The sequence below is a fragment of the Pongo pygmaeus genome, chromosome 1 (genome assembly GCF_028885625.2).
Source record: "Pongo pygmaeus isolate AG05252 chromosome 1, NHGRI_mPonPyg2-v2.0_pri, whole genome shotgun sequence".
Taxonomy (NCBI): domain Eukaryota; kingdom Metazoa; phylum Chordata; class Mammalia; order Primates; family Hominidae; genus Pongo; species Pongo pygmaeus.
In genome coordinates, this window is record NC_072373.2 from 52584344 (window position 1) to 52608827 (window position 24484).

The 24484-nt window shown below is 35.6% G+C and overlaps 1 protein-coding gene across 3 annotated transcripts in view; it reads right to left on the bottom strand.

Annotated features, from left to right (window-relative positions):
* Positions 1 to 389: 389 nt before the first annotated feature.
* Positions 390 to 24484, bottom strand: part of LOC129014635 (complement factor H-related protein 5) — a 32083-nt gene continuing 7988 nt past the window's right edge. Inside the window, exons 4-10 of one of the 3 annotated variants that reach the window (XM_054452215.1) lie at positions 15890 to 16066; positions 14252 to 14434; positions 13950 to 14129; positions 11882 to 12058; positions 7597 to 7779; positions 5417 to 5599; positions 390 to 1579 (exon numbers count right to left, since the gene is read on the bottom strand). In XM_054452215.1, coding sequence (XP_054308190.1) covers positions 1383 to 1579; positions 5417 to 5599; positions 7597 to 7779; positions 11882 to 12058; positions 13950 to 14129; positions 14252 to 14434; positions 15890 to 16066 — 1280 coding nt within the window. In that variant the 3' untranslated portion in view covers positions 390 to 1382. The remainder of the gene's footprint in view (positions 1580 to 5416; positions 5600 to 7596; positions 7780 to 11881; positions 12059 to 13949; positions 14130 to 14251; positions 14435 to 15889; positions 16067 to 24484) is intronic. The other 2 variants (XM_054452205.2, XM_054452223.2) reach the window with 2 other exon arrangements.

The following is a 24484-nucleotide window of genomic DNA, read 5'->3' on the forward strand; positions in this document are numbered from 1 at the left end:
TCACCTCTTCACTAGATTAGAAACTCCACAGAAGGACTGGTTAAAACTTCAAAGTCTATTCTTTCGGCTGGGCGCGGTGGCTCACGCCTGTAATCCCAGCACTTTGGGGGGCCGAGGTGGGCGGATCACGAGGTCAGGAGATCGATACCATCCTGGCTAACATGGTGAAACCCCGTCTCTACTAAAAAGACAAAAAAATTAGCCGGGCATGGTAGTGGGTGCCTGTAGTCCCAGCTACTCGGGAGGCCGAGGCAGGAAAATGGCGTGAACCCGGGAGGCGGAGCTTGCAGTGAGCCGAGATCGCGCCACTGCATTCCAGCCTGGGCGAGAGGGAGACTCCGTCTCAAAAAAAAAAAAAAAAAAACCAAAAAAAAAAACTTCAAAGTCTATTCTTTTATAGCAGATAGTGCATTTAATACTTTAAGGGGTATTTAGTGTTGGATAGGTAGCTAGACTTTCATTAGAGGATTTATAAATATTTATTAATACTTGCTACAACCACAAAAATTGACAGCTTTTGCAGGTTTTTAAGTGATAATAACATGAAGATAGAGACTAAAATAACATCTACATTTCCTTTTAAATAAAGTTAATTCAGAAAGTTTCAAAGTTATCCTATAATTTGAGACAAACACGAGGGATTAGATGAATTAAGTACTGAAGTGAGAACATTTACTGTTTCTGTGGACATTTATGAACAAAATCCCCCATATTGTGATTTGCCCAGGAACAATATGAGTTTCTCCTGTGGTTTGAATGTGTCCCCGAAAGTTTATGTGGAAACTTAACTTCCAATGCAACAGTGTTGTCAGGTGAGATCTTTAGAAGGTGATTAAGTCACGAGAGCTCCATCTTCTTGAATGGATTAATGCCATTATCATGGGATTGGATTGTTATCTCAGGAGTGCTGTCTTTATAAAGGATGAGTTTGCCCTCCTCCCCGCCCCCACCACTCTGTCTCTTTCTTTTTTTCTCTCACTCCCATGTACATGCTCTTTTGCCACGTGATGCCTTCCACCATGTTGTGATGCCTTCCAGCATATTATGATGCTTCGAGAAGACCCTCACCAGAGGCAGCCCCTCAATCTTGGACTTCTCAGCTTTTAGATTTATGAAACAAATAAACCACTGGTTAGAAGTTACCCAGTCTGTGATATTCTGTTATAACAATGTAATATGGAATAAGACACTCTTCTATTAAGTGAAACATTGTTCTCTCAGCTTACAAATTTCTAAAACTCTAAAAATCCAGAGTTCTAAATAAAACTGAGTTAAACAACACCTGAAAGAATAAAAGAAGTAACTACAGAATTGGCTACATAATGGCTACTTTTAGCATAGATGGATGTTTGAAGAATATATTCAGGAAAATTATGCTTGCTTCATTCACATATAGGATATTCAAATTTCCCTTCCTGACAGATTGCTCGAAATGATGGTGATGATATCTTCGCTTTATATGGGAATTTACACTGAAATTCAACAGCATCCCCTGTTTTTGCATAGAGTTTTCCATCGTTTCTCCATTTTAACTGTATGTTATTTTTGTTCATGTTTTCTTCCGATACCACACATGGATCTGAAAGAAGAAATGGTAAAATAAAATAAATAAATAATAATACATCTTTACCTTTCATAGAATAGTGAAATTGCATTTAAGAATATTTTGGAATTAAAATGATGAAAAATATTAATATTTATTTTAAAAATAATATTTATTGAGTTATTCTTGGTACTGCTCTTAGCACTGTGTATGGGCTAATATGAGGAAATGAATACTAAGAGATTTTCTCAAGGCTACACAGTTTACTGAGTGTTTTGAGCCAGAATATGGATCCTGCCAGTATGAGTTCAGAACCTGAGCTCTTTTTTTTCTCTTTCTTTTTTTTTTTTATTATTATTATACTTTAAGTTTTAGGGTACATGTGCACAATGTGCAGGTTAGTTACATATGTATACATGTGCCATGCTGATGTGCTGCACCCATTAACTTGTCGTTTAGCATTAGGTATATCTCCTAATGCTATCCCTCCCCCCTCCCCCCACCCCCCACACCACAACAGAACCTGAGCTCTTAATTGCTATACTTCACTAAAAATTCTACCAGCACGAATGTTGTTTTTTTAGATATCTTTTTAATAATGTAATTATTTGTGAATCTTAACTTTTGTGAAACCTTGATTTCTGTAGAAAAAACAATGTTATCTTCTTCCCTGACCACAGATATCACTCATTCTTTCTTAAAATCATCACTTTATATATAATTTATATATATCTTATATATAATATATAATAGATAATAATATAAGGTGTATATATAACATACATTTATATGTATGTTAATTGTAATATATGTATGTTAATTGTATACATATGTTACATACAATTTATATCTAATGTAATCAATGTATATCTAATGTATAAATATATATTTGTATATCATGTATAATATATGTATTATATATAATGTATAATATACTATACATAACATATTATATGTATAATATATTATATGTATATTATATATTATATGTATCATGTGTATATAAGTATACATATATTATACATACTTATGTATATATAGATATATGTATATGTGTATACATATATGTTAAAAATATATGTAATATGTAATATGTAATATGTTTATATTACATATACACACATGTATATGTAATTATACACTTGTATGTATATTAGAGTGCTTAACTCTCCACATCCTTGCCAAGTCTTTATGTTATATACTTTTTTCTTTTTGCCGATTTCCTACTTGAACATTGACACTTCACTGAAATTTTATGTTCGTGTAGACAAGCATCTTTTCATGCTTGCCATATGTTTTTCATTTTCTGTTTATGTACCTTACATAATTTTTATACTGAATTTTGATTGATTTGTAAAAATTCTTATGTGTTAAGCACCTGAGAATATTCTCCATAAATCGAGAAATTTTGAAGTTATCTTTAGCCCCTCTTTCATTTGATTCCTGTTTTTTAACTACTAGTCAAGACTCTAATCTATCTCTGCCAGGGCCTTAAACAATTTCCCCATATTGCATGTTTTCTCGGTGTAAAATAACCACATGTTCTTAGTCAACTGATAATTTAAAAATACTACATTGGGCCGGGCGTGGTGGCTCACGCCTGTAATCCCAGCACTTTGGGAGGCCGAGGTGGGTGGAACACGAGGTCAAGAGTTCGAGACCAGCCTCAACAACAGGGTGAAACCCTGTCTCTACTAAGAATACAAAAATTAGCCGGGCATGGTGGCATGTGCCTGTAATCCCAACTACTCGGGAGGCTGAGGCAGGAGAATCGCTTGAACCCGGGAAGCGGAGGTTGCAATGAACCGAGATCACGCCACTGCACTCCAGCCTGGGTGACAGAGCAAGATTTTGTCTTGAAAAAATAAAAATAAAAAAAGATGCTACGTCAAAAAACTGCTATTAAAAATATGTAATGGCTCCCTACTTCATTCAATATCCATGAACCATCCAAATAAATTTATGTCTGGTTTTGGAAAAAATTACATCTTTTTTTTTTTTTTGATGGAGTTTCACTCTTGTTGCCCAGGCTGGACTGCCATGGTGCAATCTCTGCTCACTGCAACCTCCACCTCCCAGGTTCAAATGATTCTCCTGCTTCAGCCTCCCGAGTAACTGAGATTACAGGCACGTGCCACCCACACCTGTCTAATTTTGTATTTTTAGTAGAGACGGGGGTTTCTCCATATTGGTCAGGCTAGTCTCGAACTCCTGACCTCAGGTGATTCTTCCTGCCTTGGCCTCCCAACGTGCTGGGAATACAGGCGTAAGCCACCATGCCTGGCTGGAAAAAATTATTTCTTCAGAGCTGTCTAATCTTAATCTCCTGTCTCATGGGAAATAAAATTATTTTACATTTCATAGTTAGATCATGTTTCCTTGAATTTTCTAGATATCTATGATGGGTTTTTTTGCTTGTTTGTTTTCGTGATTGTGTGTTTGTGTTTGTTATTGTTCAAAATACTGTTTCGTTTTGCTAGAATGCCCTTCCCACAAACTCTGATTGTCAACATGGTACACACTTTTTAGGTTACAAATTTTGTTCTTACTTTTCTTTTGGAAATTTATTTTATGATCACTGGCCATGATAATTTCTGCGTATTTTAAATTATTGGACCATCTAAAACTTTGCTGTACTTAAAATATTAGATAATGGCATTTTTGTCTATACATCGATCACTCCAAGTTAAATCCTAGAAGTTACCTTTGAAACCCAGTTTTTCTTCATTCTAGCAAAATTGTTCAGATGATACTTCTGCCTTGTACTAACTCAACACTTTCTGAGTTTAGTTCCCACACAATTTTAATGATATCCTGGGAGAGGGGCTCACAGAGTAGCGGTTTGAAGCACTGTATAGGCCATAGTGGCATTGGGGTAATTTGTTACTACAGAAGGTGGAAGAAAGAGACGTCATCAGAAGGATGAATTTTCAAGACTATAACAAACTTCTGGTCTAGCCCTGTGAATCGAGGCATTGGGCAATAGTGAGAACTGCTGCAGGAACAGATCCTTATTATCATGGTGTCTGTTTTGGACACCAGAAAACAGAGGGGTTTATGGAAATTCCAGTTTTCTTCCACTTATTATAGAGTAAACTGATGTTCATGCTTTTCCCACAATTGGTGTTATTAATTCGCCCCATATCTTTGTATTTTGTCCCTTTTAGTTCGTCATGACCGATAAAAGAATCTCCTTTTAAGCCCTAAAAGTGAATCTCCAAATTTTCATAAGGCGTCTACCATGTTAATTTTTTTAATGCCACAAAGTGCACATGAATCTGTGGAAACTTAATATGTATATTGGCATTATTTTGTAGTAGAAAAAAATAGGGTGAAAAGAAGGGATAGTGAAGATTTGGAAAGTGGCTCAGTAACTCTTCCAGATTTTCTATCTCTCCTGCTAGAAATTCTGCCAACATGCAAGTAAAAAGCCATGTCAGTATTAGTCAACTAGGTGTTCTACTAGGGAAAGCTTTCAGGTCACAAGTAGAACCTTATATAGTATTAAATGACAGCTTTCCTAGACCAGTGTTTTTCAAATGGTCTCTGTGAGAAGTTCTCAGGGAGATGCTTATAACATGAAACAATTTAATGGTGTGCGAATAGGCCCCATAAATAGCTCTGGACTCTATAGCATTTCATAATGCATCTTATCACATGTAGGTCTTTAAAATTTTATTTATAGTTTTTAAATAAATTTTTCTCACTTTGCTTAAAGCAAATTTTTCAAATGTTTCTTTGTACGTATTTACATTTGACAGGAAAGATTTTGACTGAATGAAACTTAAGTAAGGGTTATTCTATGAAATTAGTCCATAAAAATTACATTATAAATATTAAATCTCAGATTCCAAGAGAATATTAAGAACTCACCTAGGCATCTTGGTGGTTCTGACCACTGTTTATTTCTGCATGTTACAGTTACAGAGCCCTGGAGTTTATAGAAGGACTGGCAACGGTACGTCACTGTTGACCCTGGAGGATATACTGATAATGGGAATGAGGTGATATCTCCATTGTTAATAGATGGAGGGGGCCCACAATATGCAGTAGACTCTGGAAAATCACATTTATTTGTTGAGACATTATGTTAGTTTAAACAAAATAATATAATAAAGCATCATATATCATATCTTTAATATAAGGTGTCTGGAAATTCAAATAATTAATTACAGCATTTCTGTCATAAAGTCTGATTCAAAACATATTGTAGCTCCTTTCATGTTAAAGTGGAATTCATATAAAATACCGGGAATACTTTTTATTTAAGGCAGGAGAGACAGGTGAGTAAACTTCTGGTCTAGGTTCCTCCTCCACCCCTTAATATTCAATTGTTACTTAAAGAGGAAAGGTAAAAGTAAATAACTTTCTTACCGTTTCTAGTATCAGGGTGATGATTGCTTTATGCAAATAGCATATACCAACTAGTATGTGATCATAAACTTGTAGTTTTACTGAAAATGAATTGCAGACATACTCTTCTGCATTTACTTTTTTGACACCAAATAATATTGTAGGCATCTTTCCCTATCAATAAATGTTTCAACTTCATGCTAATGAAGAGATTTTGGGGAAAACTAAAAAAAGTAACAACTTCATGCTAAGATTGGCTGGAATACATTCAGTTGTACTGACTGATCTCCCTTTATATATCACCAAGAACATAAATATGAAATCACTAAGTAATCCTATCCCAAATGGCTTGTACCTCCTCTAGTTTCATTGAGTTACTGTCCTCGCTTTCTTAGATTGACTTCTTCATGATGACACTAGATTCTTTCACCTTTAAACTAGTAAAAGATCCTTCTTCATGAATTACCTCCTTTCTTCTGTAACATCAATGTCTCCCTTTCCACTTAATCATTCACCAACCTACAAACATGCTGAAAATGTCACAACTCAATAAGGTAAAATTTCACTTTATCCATATCTTCTGTCCGGTAACTGCCTCATTTCTCTATTCCCTTTCGAACACATTTACTTGTTTCTCATCATCCATGATCTTACTTTATCACCCCACATTCTTTCTTGAACACACTGCAATTTCTTACTCACCCACTATGGAAATATCTCTAGGCAAAATTACCAATGCTTTTTATTTAGCTAAACAGATTGTTCAATTATCAGGCATCTTGTCCAGCTCTAAGCACTCTTTGAAATATCTGATGTTTTGTCAAGTAATATTTTGAAATACGTGCTTTTGAAATGCAGCCATGTGGCACTTAATGACAAGAAGATATTCTGAGAAATGTGTCATTAGGCTCTTTTTTCCTTGTGTGAGCATCATGGAGTGAGCCTACACAAACCTAGATAATGTTGCCTACTACACACCTAGGCTATATGGTGCAGCCTATTGCTCCTATTGTCCCCAAACCCCTGGCTGCAGACCAGTACCCTCTGTGGCCTCTTAGGAACCGGGCTGCATGACAGGAAGTGAGAAGCGGGTGAACGAGCATTACTGCCAGCATTACTACCTCCTGTCAGATCAGCCAGGGCACTAGATTCTCATAGGATCTTGAACCCTATTGTGAACTGCACATGCAAGGGATCTAGGTTGATGCTCCTTATGAGAATCTAATGCCTGATGATCTGAGGCAGAGGAGTTTCATCCTGAAACCATCCCCCAACCTCCTCAGTCCATGGGAAAATTGTCTTCCACAAAACAGGTCCCTGATGCTAAAAAGGTTGGGTATTGCTGTCCTAGGCCACAAACCTGTACAGCATGCTACTGTACTGAATACTATAGGCCATTGTGACATGATGGTAAGTATTTGCATATCTAAACATTTAAACATAGAAAAGGCACAGTAAAAATATGATAGCAAAGATTTTTAAGAAGATGTAGAAATTTCAAACTTGTTTCTTCTATGAACACTGTTGGAGATAACTCTTAGAGAAACTTTTTTAAATGACAGAATTGGTTACTTAGCGATTTAAGGCTTTGGGGTACAGTGCAATAGATTAGTCATAAGTTCTTGTTTCTTTCTTTAGATAAAGCAAAGGGGATTAATAACCTCTTTTTAAGTGAAATTACTTAGAAATAAACTACTAACCAACACAGCGTGGTAATGATTGCCATTGTCCATCTTTACATACAATTTCTTTTGCTTCTGGAAGTAGATAGTTTTCTTTACAGAGAACAGCTACTTTTTCTCCATCCTGATAATTCACTGTGGTTGTCATATTCTGAGCATTAGGTATCTGAGGTGGCGGTGGGCAGAATTGTTCCCTTTTTTCTACAAAATATTGGAATTAAATTATATGATTAATAAAAGTTAAGTAAAAATAGCTCAACAGGGTAGTGTTTTAGGAAAATGGAACATTCAATGACACACACACACTATGTCTCTCTATCACTTTCTCTTTCTCTCTCCCTATATATAAATGTTATAATAACAAATATTTTTTGTGTCACTATAGTTTACAGTTTAAAAAGCAATTCTTTTTGTTATAACCATTAGTTTAAAATTTTCAGATGCTCTCTTGTATCTCCTGTTCATTATTCCTGCCAATTCTCTTGTATAATTTACAAATAAATTTCTTTAATTTTTTTCTAACTAACCCATATGATTCAAAAAGTTATGTACATTGAATTTAAACAATTTAAAACTAAAAATAAAAATGACAACAGTCAGAAATAACTATGATTTCCCCTAATAACTGAACCCTAGATCTCAATAAAGGATTTCCATGACTTGCATTTTCTTGTAAACATGAGAACGGCTGGTAATGAACATGACTGGAATGCCTCCGTTGGACTAGGAATTAAATTCTTTTTTGGTTGCTTGGCTTATTCTTAGGGAAAAGTTTTAAATGGTCAACTTGGATGTCAAAGCATTTTCTAAACATCCTGACCTGGGCTCATGCCCTTACAATGATCTCCTTCATCTCATGTTTTTCCAGAGTGGTGGCTACTGTCCACTGACACTTCCCTTTAAAATGGTGGGAATTGAACAATGAGAACACACGGACACGGAAAGGGGAACATCACACACCGGGGTCTGTTGTGGGGTGGGGGGAGGGGGGAGGGATAGCATTAGGAGATATATCTAATGCTAAATGATGAGCTAATGGGTGCAGCACACCAACATGGCACATGTATACATATGTAACAAACCTGCACGTTGTGCACATGTACCCTAAAACTTAAAGTATAACAATAATAAAAAAAAATTCAGTGAAAAAAAATTATTACTTTGAAAGTGATAGATTTTTTTTTCCTCGTATACTATTTTCATTTAAAAATCAAGATGGAAGAATGCATATCTACTCTTTCCTGGTTTAGCTAGATTAAATAATATAATAATTATATACAACAGATCTTCAATAAATTATTTGAACAGAAACTGAGGTCAGTATAAAATAAGCCAAAACATACATATTGTCCAAAATAGGAATTTTATATTGGATTTTTCCTTATTTTTTCAAGGTCAGAAAGGCAAAATAGTGCAAATCTAAACAGAAACTGTTCCTGTGGAAATCTAGATAGATATCCGGGACTGGGGCCCACTGATGCATATTTTATGTTTTATATGACTCGTCCTACTTGTTTACTGGTTTAAGAAAAGCGTGAACTTAAAGTACTTAATTCCAGATGCATCTTATTCTAGTCAACCATTAACAAGACCAGTCTTTTGTGATCAGTGTTGTTTCAGTAATTAACTGCAAAAGAAAATAAAATTAGCCTGATATTATTATTGTTAGTATACATTTTTGATTAGCAAAGTTTGGTCATGAGTTTGAAGAAAGTCTATGAGGAGCACATGAAAAGAGGATATCAGGCACATTTGATAGATAGATGGGTCAGTTTTCAATATTATTTATTATTTAGAAGCTCTTCTACTTAGATGTCTTATTACCTCTTTGTTTAGGTATTTTGTAAACATTTTGGAAACTAAACATTTTTGTTGTTTATGAATTTCTGTTTGGTGGTTTAAGTATTTTTATTTAAATACATAGTCACAAAGATGAATACTTATTGAGTATCATCAAGACTCTTTTGAATGAGCATCAAGGCCTGTGCTGCCAATCCAGGGACTCAGCAGTTACCTGCTATCAGCCCCCTAGATGTCCCAGTGCCGGGAAATAGGCAAACTGAAGGTGTCTGTAATGTCAAATGTACAAATAATAATGAGAATTTCATCAACAAAGTCCCAACTAAGTGAGTTAGATTATTCAAATATCACACATATGCTATTGTTTTTATATTTTAGGTAAAAAGAACATTACACATGATCTCAGTTGCCCACCTTACTTTCCTTTTAGAATTGGACATCTGTTTAGAAATTTCTGCCTAGTAAAGACAGAGTCTGGTTGAAACAGCACTGATATAAAAATCTGGAAACAAGTTCCAGTCTTGATTTTGACCAAATAACTTCTTGAAGCCATGTATTTCTGATGCATAAAATGAGAAATTTTATTATCTTTCTCAAGAACAAGCAAGGTGTGTAACAAATATTTGCCACCTAATAACGTTCTTACCTAATTTCCAGACTACTAGCTACCAGCTCTTCTCAAAACTTTAAATAAGGCTTCTTCCTTATTTTGATACCTATGACTCATAGTATTTTCCTTCTCTTTATGCTTGTAATTTATTTATTTAAAAATTTGAACTCATATTATTATTCCCTGTATTTCACTTTTCATCTGCTCTTTGGTTGTAGAAATGTTTATTTGTGTATGCACACCATTCTTGATTAGAGTCAACTCATTTAGACAGCTCTGCTTATCAATCTTTTCAAAACATTAGTTTCATGTCTTGGATTAGTTGGAAATACAAGGTTCTATTTCATTTTCTTCTGCTTTTATTTTTATTATTTCCTTTTCCTCCTAATATCTGAATTCATTTTTCCCCCTAGCTTTTTAGAATATACATATATATACACACACACACATATATATATACACATATATACATATATATACATATGTGTGTGTGTGCATATATATATATATATATACTTTTTTCCAAAATAGATAAGTTTAAGACTATGAATGCCACACCATTCTAAATTTTGGTTAGGTTGCATCTCATAGGTTTTACTACGTGTCCTTGTAATTATAACATAGTTCTTAATATTTTAAACATTGCATCACTAGGTTATTTGGAAATAAATTATTTCCTTACCCAAAATGAAGGGTAAGGAAGTGGATAACTTTTTATCCACTTTTAATGTTATTTGTTTGTGGTTATAAAAAGTCATCTACAGGGCTTTAATATTTGAAGTTGTGAGAATTATTTTGGGCAGGATGACTGTCAATTTAAGTAAACATTTCATGGACACATAAAAGGCTTCAAACTTCTTTCAACTATCAGAATATTTCTCTTCCTCAAATAGAAAAAATATAAAATGAAATCAAATATTTTATAAACATAAAAATGTTCCAGTTGCTTTAAACAAATTGTAGTTATCTTATTTTTTGAAATCCTTATGTATTTAAGTTTAAGAATATATTCCAGTATTTTTCCTCACAATTTCTAATGATATCACACTTTTTGCTATAAATTAGTATTTTATCTCATTAATGTATATTTTATATGATTTCTTTCAAATTATGACCTTGTGTGTAAACTCCTATCCTTCCTGTGGTTGAAAATTTCTTTATTTTGGAATCATTAGTGAATTACATTGGTATATAGAATGACTGGTTGCCAGTTACTTTCACTAAGCACTTTGAAGAGATTACCCTATTTTCTTCGGCTTTTGATGTTGCTGATGAGAAGTCTGCAGTCTATCTTCTCTCTTTTATTGTCATTCCTTTATAAGCACTTTGTTTTCTCTAGTTCTGGTTTATTTTAATCTAATATGGTGCCCCATTTTATAATTACTTGTAATTTATAATCCTATTACTCAAATTAAATGATTTGAATATAAGCCTTCGAGGAATGTGAGACTTATTCTTAGGGAAATAATTGATTACTCAAATATATTTTCTTTCTCAGCCTACTTTTTACTCAGCCTACTATCTGGTCCAGAATTGGCAATATCTGTTAGTTTTGTTTCACAGTGCATAATTGGGGTTTTAATTGTTTCTTAATGTCATTGAAGATTAAGTTTTGTTCTTTTTTTACAGTTCTTTATTTCTTTTTTTCTTTCAAGGATTTGTGAGACTGTAATAGAGTAAAAACAGCTTTACTCTCTCATCTTTAGCAGAAAGCCAAGGCTTTTAAAGAATAACATTTGTCTGGAAAGAGTATTATAACTAGTTGCTAACTTTACTATTAGCATAGAAATTATATGCCACAATAAATATTTAATTTAAAAACATTCTAATTTCAAAATAATTTTTCTTGTAAAGAAGCAACAGGATCAACAAAATGTTTTAAACAAATCTTACCTGTGCAGTGTAGTTCAGGATTCCATTTCCCGTTTATGCAAACTGAGTGCCTGTATCTGAAGATGTCTGAACATCTGTAACGTATTCTAGCATTATGATTAAATTCATTCCCAGATAGCTTGAATAATGCTTTTATATTAACTCCTGCTATTTTGCACCTCTTAAGTTGGTGTGTTGCTATAAAAATAATATTAAATAGAAGCTAAACAATTATGTCAATAAAATATCTGCAATATTAATAGCATAATTATGTTTGATGCTTTTAAGCAACATCACAAAAATTCTTGATCTCATTGCATAAAATAGACAATGCTGTTGGAAAAAGAAAAAATAAAACAAAAAACTGTATCCCATCTTTGAATGACAGGAAAGTAGGTCAGAAAGTTTTCTGGGAAATGAAAGTGCAAGATAGGTTTTCCTGGTGGGAGTTTTGACTGAAAGATAGTTCTTAGGAAGCTACAAATGAATTGTTAGAGGCTCTGAAAATGTACACATGTATGATTGTTTTGCACTAAACTATCTTAAATATCTTCAAAACATTTAAATAATAAAAAGAGGCAGTACATGGTTAAGTTGTAGGAAGCAAAGCATCAGTAAGAGATAGATCTGGGTCCCCCTTGAAGTTCAATGACTCTCACATTTCAAAAGCTCAGCAAAAACTCTGACTCAGTAAGTCAGAGTATTCTCAGGGGAAAAACTCACTGATAATAACACAACTGAGCTTCAGAACATAAATTCCTAATAAGCCTCTTGCTTGTCTAAGTTGTTCTTATTGTTACATTTCTTTCCCGTTTCCTATAAACATGTAGATAGTTATGGAGCCTTTTCCTTAGTGTGTAAAAGGATGGGATAATGAGACATGGAGTGTGCTCTGCTACTTCTATGCTTACAGGTGTTTTTCTGCAATAGTTTCTATTTTTAATTCACCCCAAATGGGGCTAGAGGTTGATATTTATGTACTCCTTGCATAAAAGTTGATGACCATGAAGATATATGATCTACATCTTCCCATAACAGCGTTCTGGCTCCTGGTAGTGGAAAACATTCCCTCACAATAGGTCATCACGGATGGCCACTGACCAGGTATTTGCCTGGGACAACGGGTGGCAACACCTACAAGTAATTTTTCCCAGCAATGGGTGGGCCAGTTGATTATCCAAAAGTCCAGGAGATGGAGAGAGAGGAGGTTCTGTTTCAGTTTCTGTAAGGAGGAAAACAGCAGCGGAAAGTCTGCTTGTCTTTAAAGTTCAAAATTAGAGGCTTTAATGTATTGAGGTTGCTAGAGATAGGACAAAAGAGGCCAGGATCTGAGGGTGTCGGGGAAAAAAAAACCCTGCAAGTACTTAAGTGTCAAGGCTGGAAGTCCTGAGGCTGCAAGGTAAGAGTAGAGCACACAGGCTGATAGACTACTACTACTTACTACTTCTGTGGAGGAAACCGACTAACTAGAAAATTAGGAATAGAAATAAGAGAATTATGGGGACAGAAAGAGCAAGGATCATGCCAAGTTCCTGGGTCCTAGTCCCCTACTCTTCTTCTATGAAGGGATTCCAAACACTCTGGAATTTAATAGAACTCAAGCTACATTGTTATTTTTTAGGTTGTTCTATCTGGAACATGCTGAGGTAAAGACTGAGTTAAAGCAATGAAATAAAAGAAATTAAATTGCCATCATTTGTAGAAATACAATATCCAAATTAAATATTAGAACTAATACAGAAATTCAACAAGGTTACTGGAAACAAAAATAATGTATGCAATTAAATCACATTCTTGCATATAGAAAGTATAACTATTCAAGCATATAAGTTAATAAAAGTTTCCATTCATCATACCAGAAAAATCCCAAATAAATTGGTGAAGAAATCTGTGCAGTAATAACAAGAAATTCATAAAACCATATGGCAAAGTTTAATGTAAGACCTGAATAAATGGATTGACATATTTTACTTGTGAAAGGAAGAGTCAGTATCAATAAAATTGTAATTCTAGCCAGATTTATACACTTTATGCAATCCCAATCAAAATTATAAATAATCAAATATAAAGTTTAGGAATGTTTTCTCACCAACACACACAGGAAGCTCTGTCCACATTCCATTAATACAGGTAATCATGTTATTTCCAATCATTGCATATTCATTTCTGCAATTCACCTCGACTGAAACTCCATGTTGATAGGGAGGGACAGACAGCTGAACATAACCATACTCGAGTTCAGGTATGTATCCACATGTTTTCACTTGTTCTAAGAAAATGTAATGAAATGAATGCTTACTCTGAAAATATTTTAAATCTATTTACATGTGTATTTATATATAAGTGGAAAGTAATACTAACTGTTCTGTTTAAATGTTAATATATATTTACCAACACAAGTGGGTAAAGTTGTCCATTCTCCATCCACACATTGTATTTTCTTAGGCCCGTTTATTATAAAATTAGGATTGCAATCATATTCTACTACTTCATTGTGTCCATATTCCTCTTTTCTTATCTCCTTAACTTCACCATTGGAGAGTTGAGGAGGTGGACCACATGATCGTACTTGTTCTATTATAAAGAAACCATAAATAATGCTTAAATGGTCTTATAAGTATAGCAAAATGTGGAGTTACTATATTTTTGACTTAGAAATTAATTATCTTTATATTGCACTTCTATTTTTGGGGACGTGTTTTTTGCAGTGTACATAGTGTATTGACTGCATTCATTTCCTCAAATATTGACACTTTTCATGATGAACAATTTTGAGCAAATGAAAGGAGAAAGAATGCATAATGAACACTTATAAACTGATTACCTAGATATAAAAATGCTACACTTTGCCCTATTTACTTATTTTTTGTGAAGTAATTGAAAGTAAATGACAGTGAGATTTTAGTCCTAAATTCTTCAGAATGCTATCTCATAAAGACATTTGCTTACATATACAAAATATCTTTTTACATTTCACCAAATTAATAATATTTTCTTAGTACAATCTTATATCCTCTCTATATTTAAACATCCTGATTGTCCATCTTTCCCAATATTTTGTAGGCTGTTTATTATAATCAGGATATTAAGCTGTACCCTTGAAGATTTTTAAGTAAGTCAATAATCTGAATGTTATATAAAAGTAAATAGTTATCAAATATGTGATATAATATACATATGCAATGTATAGTTATAACTTTTATTAATATCTATAAATACTTTGATATGGTTTGGCTGTGTCCTCACCCAAATCTCATCTTGAATTGTAGCTCCCACAATTCCTACGTGTTGTGGGAAGAACCTGGTGGGAGGTAATTGAATTATGGGGCAGATCTTTCCTGTGTTATTCTCGTGATAGTGAATAAGTCTCACGAGATCTGATGGTTTTATAAAGGGAGGTTTCCCTGCACAAACTCTCTTCTCTTGTCTGCCATCATTCGAGATGTGTCTTTCACTTTCTGCCGTGATTGTGAGGTCTCCCCAGCCACGTGAAACTGTGAATCCATTAAAACTCTTTCTTTTGTAAATTGCCTAGTCTTGGGTACGTCTTTATCAGCATTGTGAAAATGGACTAACACATACTTCAAATAATGTGATAAGCCATTTTTCATAAAAATAGTGCCATCTGAAGCAGGTATAAATCATCATTGTTTTCTAATGAATAATTCATATATGCAACGACTTATTTTCTTAATTAATAAAATATAACATTGTTCATACAATATTTTTTAAAAGTATAAATGTTTTATTGAGCTAGATGGAAAAATCCTAAGATGTCTCAATTCCAGCTACTATATTTTGACCTATAAAATCCCATTATGTATTTTAAAACACAGAAGTAGAATTACTCCTTGATTACGGACACCTAAATAATCTATGCAACTCAATTACTGTAGGACCGCACACTTTCTCCTTTGCCATTTTACCACTTTGTCAGATTATAGATGTAATATAAGCTCCAATAAAAATATATAGGCATTATTATAAAAATCAAATTCTTGTTTCATCACTTCTAAAATAAATACTGACCTTTGCATGTTGGAAAGTTAGGTGACCACCCAAATTGGTAACATTGAACTGAATCTGGTCCAACTCTTATAAGATTTTTTCTGCAGGAGAATTTCAACACATCTCCAACTTTGTAGCTTTCTTTTTTTGGCTGAGCATCTACATTGGCTTCTAAAATTGGAACATGACATTCTTCTTCTAAAAATAAAATTAAATGAACATATGTGAATTTTCATTGCAGAAACAAATTTAATATGTGCTATATAAAAATAAGATGCAAGGGGCTTCATATACAGAGTATAAAATATATTCTTGCCTTCGAGAAAACATATAAACTAATTATTTATACCCAACAAATATATCTAAGACCCCTCAGGCAAATTGGGAAACTGTACAGCAAGGTAACATTTTCTATGAGAATCTCTTCAGGATTGTAGTAATAAAGTTCTGTGAAGTTACTCATACAGTAAATTATTTAATTTGTTTAATTAGCAATATTAGTTTTAATTTTATTGTTTAATAAATAAGTTTAATAACATTATTTGTTTAGAATAGGAAGATTTTTTTCTCACTAAATAACAAAAAATTCCTTCAAGTAACAAAATAAAATTGCAACATATTTAATTACTTTTTGTAAAATAAAAAAAAATGATGTATAAAAAGTAGATATGTGGGCCTGACATGGTGGGTCATGTCTGTAATCCCAGCACTTTGGGAGGCCAAGGTGGGCAGATCACCTGAGGTCAGGAGTTCAAGACTAGCCTGGCCAACATGGTGAAACCCTGCCTCTACTGAAAATACAAAAATTAGCCAGGCATGGTGGTGGGCGCCTATAGTCCCAACTACTAGGGAGGCTGAGGCAGGAGAATCACTTGAACCCAGGAGGCGGAGGTTGCAGTGAGCCGAGATCACACCACTACACTCCAGCCTGGGTGACAGAGTGAGACCCTGTCTCAAAAAACAGTACATATGTGAAACACACAAACAGGATACAACTAATAAATGTTAAGTTGAAGAGAATATTAAAAAGCAGATTATTCCAAATTTTACAAAAGTGTAACTAAATATCAAAGACTTTTAAAAAACCCATCTAGGTTTTTTGAATCTTTCCCTTATACTCAACTCTATCACTAATAGGTTTGTAAAAACTAACTCATGATGAATATATTCTGATTCAATTAGAAATAGATATGTATATGAATATCTGTGGTTTTCTCATTTAATAATCTTTCACTAATGGTTAGTTTATAAAATTATATATTAATTCTTGTGTAAGATAAATGACATTCAAGACAAAAATAATCTGAATAAATCAAGCATACACAAAAATAAAATTGAAATATGTTCTAACTAATAATCTCATAAATATTTTCAAACTAGCTAGTTTTATGTACTGTTATTGGCACTTTAATGTACTGATCACAGTTTACCTGAGCAAATCCCAAGAGAATGTGTCTTATTTCACTAAAATAAAATGTGTATCTCTAAATCTCTGTTTTTTATTCCAGTATTTTGCATGACAGTTCTTTATTGCTTGTTTATAGTCTTTTTTTATCTAATTGTTAAAAACAAAATGCCATTGAAAATAATTGATCTTGATTCTGTTCCAAGATGGCCAAATAGGAACAGCTCCGGTCTGCAGCTCCCAGCGTGATCAATGCAGAAGATGGGTGATTTCTACATTTCCAACTGAGGTATCTGGTTCATCTCACTGGGACTGGTTGGACAGTGGGTGCAGTCCATGGAGGGGCAGCCAAAGCAAAGCAGGGCATTGCCTCCCTCGGAAGTGCAAGGGGTTGGGGGATTTCCCTTTCCTAGCCAAGGGAAGCCGTGACAGACTGTACCTGGAAAATCGGGACACTCACACACAAATACCGCACTTTTCCAGTGGTCTTAGAAAATGGCACACCAGGAGACTGTATCCTGTGCCTGGCTTGGCAGTTACCAAGCCCACAGAGCCTTGCTCACTGCTAGTGTGGCAGTCTGAGATCGACCTGTGAGGCAGCAGTCTGGCAGGGAGAGGGGCGTCCGCCAATGCTGAGGCTTGAGTGGGTAAACAAAGCAGCTGCAGAAGCTCAAACTGGGCAGAGACGACCACTGCAGCTCAGCAAGGCCTGCTGCTTCTGTAAACTCCACCTCTGGGGGCAGGGCATAGCTGAACAAAAGGCAGCAGAAACTTCTGCAGACTTAAATGTCTCTGTCTGACAGCTCTGAAGAGAGCAGTGGTTCTCCCAGCATGGTGTTTGAGCTCTGAGAACGGACAGATTGCCTCCTCAAGTGGGTCCCTGTCCCACGTGTAGCCTAACTGGGAGACACCTCCCAGTAGGGGGACAACTGACACCTCATACAGGTGGGTGCCCTGCTGGGATGAAGCTTCCAGAGGAAGGAGCAGGCAGCAATATTTGCTGTTCTGCAATATTTGCTGTTCTGCAGCCTCTGCTGGTGATACCCAGGCAAACAGGGTCTGGAGTGGACCTCCAGCAAAATCCAACAGACCTGCAGCTGAGGGACCTGACTGTTAGAAGGAAAACTAAAAAACAGAAAGAAATAGCATCAACATCCACAAAAAGGACATCCACAACAAAACCCCATCTGTAGGTCACCAACATCAAAGACCAAAGGTAGATAAAACCACAAAGATGGGGAGAAACCAGAGCAGAAAAGCGGAAAATTCTAAAAACCAGAGTGTCTTTTCTCCACCAAAGGATCATAGCTCCTTGCCAGCATAGAAGAAAGCTGGACAGAGAATGACTTTGATGAGCTGACAGAAGCAGGTTTCAGAAGATTGGCAATAACAAACTTCTCCAAGCTAAAGAAGGATGTTTGAACCCATCGTAAGGAAGCTAAAAACCTTGAAAAAAGATTAGATGGATGGCTAGCTAGAATAAACAGTGTAGAGAAGACCTTAAATGACCTGATGGAGCTGAAAACCACGGCATGAGAACTACGTGATGCATGTACAAGCTTCAATAGCCGATTTGATCATGTGGAAGAAATGGTATCAGTGATTGAAGATCAAATTAATGAAATAAAGAGAGAAGAAAGTTTAGAGAAAAAAGAGTAAAAAGAAATGAACAAAGCCTCCAAGAAATATAGGACTATGTGAAAAACCAAATCTACATTTGATTGGTGTACCTGAAAGTGAGGGGGATAATGGAATCAAGTTGGAAAACACTCTTCAGGATATTATTCAGGAGAACTTCCTTAACCTAGCAAGGCAGGCCAACATTCAAATTCAAAAAATGCAGAGAACACCAAAAAAATACTCCTCGAGAAGAGCAGGACACATAATTGTCAGATTCACCAAGGTTGAAATGAAGGAAAAAATGTTAATGGCAGCCAGAGAGAAAGGTTGGGTTACCCACAAAGGGAAGCCCATCAGACTAATAGTGGATCTCTCGGCAGAAACTCTACAAGCCAGAAGAGAGTGGGAGCCAATATTCGACATTCCTAAAGAAGAGAATTTTCAACCCAGAATCTCATATCCAGCCAAACTAAGCTTCATAAGTGAAGAGGAATTAAAATCCTTCACAGACAAGCAAATGCTGAGAGATTTTGTCACCATCAGGCCTGCCCTAAAAGAGCTCCTGAAGGAAGCACTAAACATGAAAAAGAACAACCGGTACCAGCCCCTGCAAAAACATGCCAAATTGTAAAGACCATCTATGCTAGGTAGAAACTGAATCAACTAATGGGCAAAATAACCAGCTAACATCACAATAACAGGATCAAATTCACACATAACAATATTAACCTTAAATGTAAATGGGCTAAATGCTCCAATTAAAAGACACAGACTGGCAAACTGGATAAAGAGTCAAGACCCATCAGTGTGCTGTATTCCGTAGACCCATCTCACGTGCAGAGACACACATAGGCTCAAAATAAAGGGATGGAGGAATATCTACCAAGCAAATGGAAAGCAAAAAAAAGCAGGGGTTGCAATCCTAGTCTCTGATAAAACAGAATTTAAACCAACAAGGATGAAAAGAGACAAAGAAGGCCATTACATAATGGTAAAGGGATCAATTCAACAAGAAGAGCTAACTATCCTAAATATATATACACCCAATACAGGAGAACCCAGATTAATAAAGCCAGTCCTTAGAGACCTACAAAGAGACTTAGATTCCTGCACAATAATAATGGGAGACTTTAACACCCCACTGTCAATATTAGACAGATTAATGAGACAAAAGGTTAACAAGGTTATCCAGGACTTGAAATCAGCTCTGCACCAAGTGGACCTAATAGACATCTACAGAACTCTCCACCTCAAATCAACAGAATATACATTCTTCTCAACATCACATAGCACTTATTCCAAAATTGACCACATAGTTGGAAGTAAAGCACTCCTCAGCAAATGTAAAAGAACAGAAATCACAACAAACTGTCTCTGATACCACAGTGCAATCAAGTTAAAACCCAGGATTAAGAAACTCACTCAAAACCGCACCACTACATGGAAACTGAACAACCTGCTCTCTGAATGACTACTGGGTAAATAACGAAATGAAGGCAGAAATAAAGAAGTTCTTTGAAACCAAGGAGAACAAAGACACAACTTACCAGACTCTCTGGGACACATTTAAAGCAGTGTGTAGAGGGAAATTTATAGTACTAAATGACTACAAGAGAAAGCAGGAAAGACCTAAAATCAACACTCTAAGATCACAATTAAAAGAACTAGAGAAGCAAGAGCAAACACATTCAAAAGCTAGCAGAAGGCAAGAAATAACTAAGATCAGAGCAGAACTGAAGGAGATAGAGACACAAAAAGCCCTTCAGAAAATCAATGAATCCAGGAGCTGGTTTTTTGAAAAGATTAACAAAATAGACAGACCGCTAGCAAGACTAATAAAGAAGAAAAGAGAGATGAATCAAGCAGATGCAATAAAAAATGATAAAGGGGATATCACCACTGATCCCACAGAAATACAAACTACCATCAGAGAATACTATAAACACCTCTACACAAATAAACTAGAAAATCTAGAAGAAATGGATAAATTCCTCGACACATACATCCTCCCAAGACTAAACCAAGAAGTTGAATCTCTGAATAGACCAATAACAGGCTCTGAAACTGAGGCAATAATTAATTGCCTACCACCCCAAAAAAGTTCAGGACCAGACAGATTCACAGCAGAATTCTACCAGAGGTTCAAAGAGGAGCTGGTCACATTCCTTCTGAAACTATTCCAATCAATAGAAAAAGAGGGAATACTCCCTAACTCATTTTATGAGGCCAGCATCATCCTGATACCAAAGACTGGCAGAGACACAACAAAAAAAGAGAATTTTAGACCAATATCCCTGATGACCATCAATGTGAAAATCCTCAATAAAATACTGGCAAACCAAATCCAGCAGCACATCAAAAAGCTTATCCATCACAATCAAGTTGGCTTCATCCCTGGGATTCAAGCTGGTTCAACATACACAAACTAATAAATGTAATCCATCACATAAACAGAACCAATGACAAAAACCACATGATTATCTCAATAGATGCAGAAAAGGCCTTCGACAAAATTCAACAGCCCTTCATGCTAAAAACTCTCAGTAAACTAGGTATTGATGGAACATATCGCAAAATAATAAGAGCTATTCATGACAAACCCACAGCCAATATCATACTGAATGGGCAAAAACTGGAAGCATTCCCTTTGAAAACTGGCACAAGACAGGGATGCCCTCTCTCACCACTCCTATTCAACATAGTGTTGGAAGTTCTGGCCAGGGCAATCAGGCAGGAGAAAGAAATAAAGGGTATTCAGTTAGGAAAAGAGGAAGTCAAATTGTTGCTGTTTGAAGATGACATGACTGTATATTTAGAAAACCCCATCGTCTCAGGCCAAAATCTCCTTAAGCTGATAAGCAACTTCAGCAAAGTCTCAGGATACAAAATCAATGTGCAAAAATCACAAGCATTCCTATACACCAATAACAGACAGACAGAGAGCCAAATCATGAGTGAACTCCCCTTCTCAATTACTTCAAAGAGAATAAAATACCTATGAATCCTATTTACAAGGGATGTGAAGAAGCTCTTCAAGGAGAACTACAAACCACTGCTCAGCAAAATAAAAGAGGACACAAACAAATGGAAGAACATTCCATGCTCATGGAGAGGAAGAATCAATATCGTGAAAATGGCCATACTGCCCAAGGTAATTTATAGAGTCAATGCCAGCCCCATCAAGTTACCACTAACTTTCTTCACAGAATAGGACAAAACTACTTTCAAGTTCACATGGGATCAAAAAAGGGGCTGCATTGCGAAGACAATCCTAAGCAAGAAGAACAAAGCTGGAGGCATCAGGCTACCTGACTTCAAACTATACTACAAGGCTATACTAGAAGTAACCAAAACAGCATGGTACTGGTACCAAAACAGAGATATAGACCAATGGAACAGAACAGAGGTCTCAGAAATAACACCACACATCTACAATCATCTGATCTTTGACAAACCTGACAAAAACAAGAAATGGGGAAAAGATTCCCTATTTAATAAATGGTGCTGGGAAAACTGGCTAGCTATATGTAGAATGCTGAAACTGGATCCCTTCCTTACACCTTATACAAAAATTAATTCAAGATGGATTAAAGACTTAAACGTTAGACCTAAAACCATAAAAACCCTAGAAGAAAACCTAGGCCTTAGCATTCAGGACAAAGGCATGGGCAAGTACTTCATGACTAAAACACCAAAAGCAATGGCAACAAAAGCCAAAATAGACAAATGGAATCTAATTAAACTCAAGAGCTTCTGCAAGCAAAAGAAACTACCATCAGAGTGAACAGGCAATCTACAGAATGGGAGAAAATTTTTGCAATCTACCCATCTGATAAAGGGCTGATAGCCAGAATCTACAAAGAACTTAAACAAATCTACAAGAAAAAAACAACCCCATCAAAAAGTGGGCAAAGGATATGAACAGACACGCCTTAAAAGAAGACATTTATTCAGCCAACAGACACATGAAAAAATGCTCAACATCACTGGTCATCAGAGAAATGCAAATCAAAACCACAATGAGATACCATCTCACACCAGTTAGAATGGCGATCATTAAAAAGTCAGGAAACAACAGATGCTAGAGAGGATGTGGAGAAATAGGAATGCTTTTACACTGTTGTTGGGAGTGTAAACTAGTTCAACCATTGTGGTAGACAGTGTGGCAATTCCTCAAGGATCTAGAACTAGAAATACCATTTGACCCAGTGATCTCATTACTGGGTAGATACCAATAAGATTATAAATCATGCTGCTATAAAGACACATGCACACATGTTTATTGTGGCAGTATTCACAATAGCAAAGACTTGGAACTAGCCCAAATGTCCATCAGTGATAGACTGGATTAAGAAAATGTGGCACATGTACACCATGTAATACTATGCAGCCATAAAAAAGGATGAGTTCTTATCCTTTGCAGGGTCATGGATGAACCTGGAAACCATCATTCTGAGAAAACTATCACAAGGACAGAAAACCAAACACTGCATGTTCTCACTCACAGGTGGGAATTGAACAATGGGAACACTTGGACACAGGGCAGGGAACATCACACACTGGGGCCTGTTGTAGGGTGGGAGGTAGGGGAGGGGTAGCCTTAGGCGAAATACATAATGTAAATCACAAGTTAATGGGTGCAGCAAACCAATATGGCACATGTATACCTATGTAACAAACCTGCATGTTGTGTGCATGTACCCTAGAACTTAAAGTATATATATATAAAAAGAAAATAATTGATCTTGGCCAATGTAGGGTTTTCCAGCTGCTTTATTCATATATGGTTATTGCATGGTGTTGTAAATGGAATAACGGCCCCCAGAGATGGTGCTGTACTAATCCCTGCAACATGGATTACCATAACTTGCAAGATGTTACCTTACATGAATAAACAAACTGTGCCGCTATGATTAGGAGTCTAGTTGCCCTGAAACTTTATTAACTTTCCACAGTGTTCGTGAGCTACCATTCAACCTTAGACATAGAGTGTTCTGATGAATTCTTCCACTTTGGAGACTCTGACTTTGTCCATCTACTCTGATAACCTCAATATGTTGTCTTGTGCTTTTGGAATAAGCAACGGGCAGAAAGGGAAAGGCAGCAATATTCTGAGAACTTGAACAATAAGATATGTGCTTTTTCTGATTGAATAAAATGTGCTAAATTTTGAAACAAGTTTATTTTGACAACTTAGTTTCTAAATGTCATTGCCCACTAAATGGAACCAGGACTTATTGGAGGTATGGCTGATTCTAGTTCCGGGGCAGTGGAAACATGAGTTAAGCCTGTGATATTTTTTGTGTCACAAAGCAACCGAATTGTTCAAAGACTAACAAAATCTTACAGACTGTACACAAAGCCAGCTTGTATGGGTTACAGCTGGCCAAACTTAATTTGTCAAGCTTCTAAAATATAATTGTTGGTCTGACAATAGCCATCATCTCTCAAAATGAAGGGAGCTTGTTCATGACATGAAAAGGTATGGATAAGAGAAAGCATGGAAATATTTATACCATAATTGAAGCCTATAAATTTTGAACCCTTTTCAATCACTGGAATTTTCTAGTGTTAGTGACATTTGTTATTTT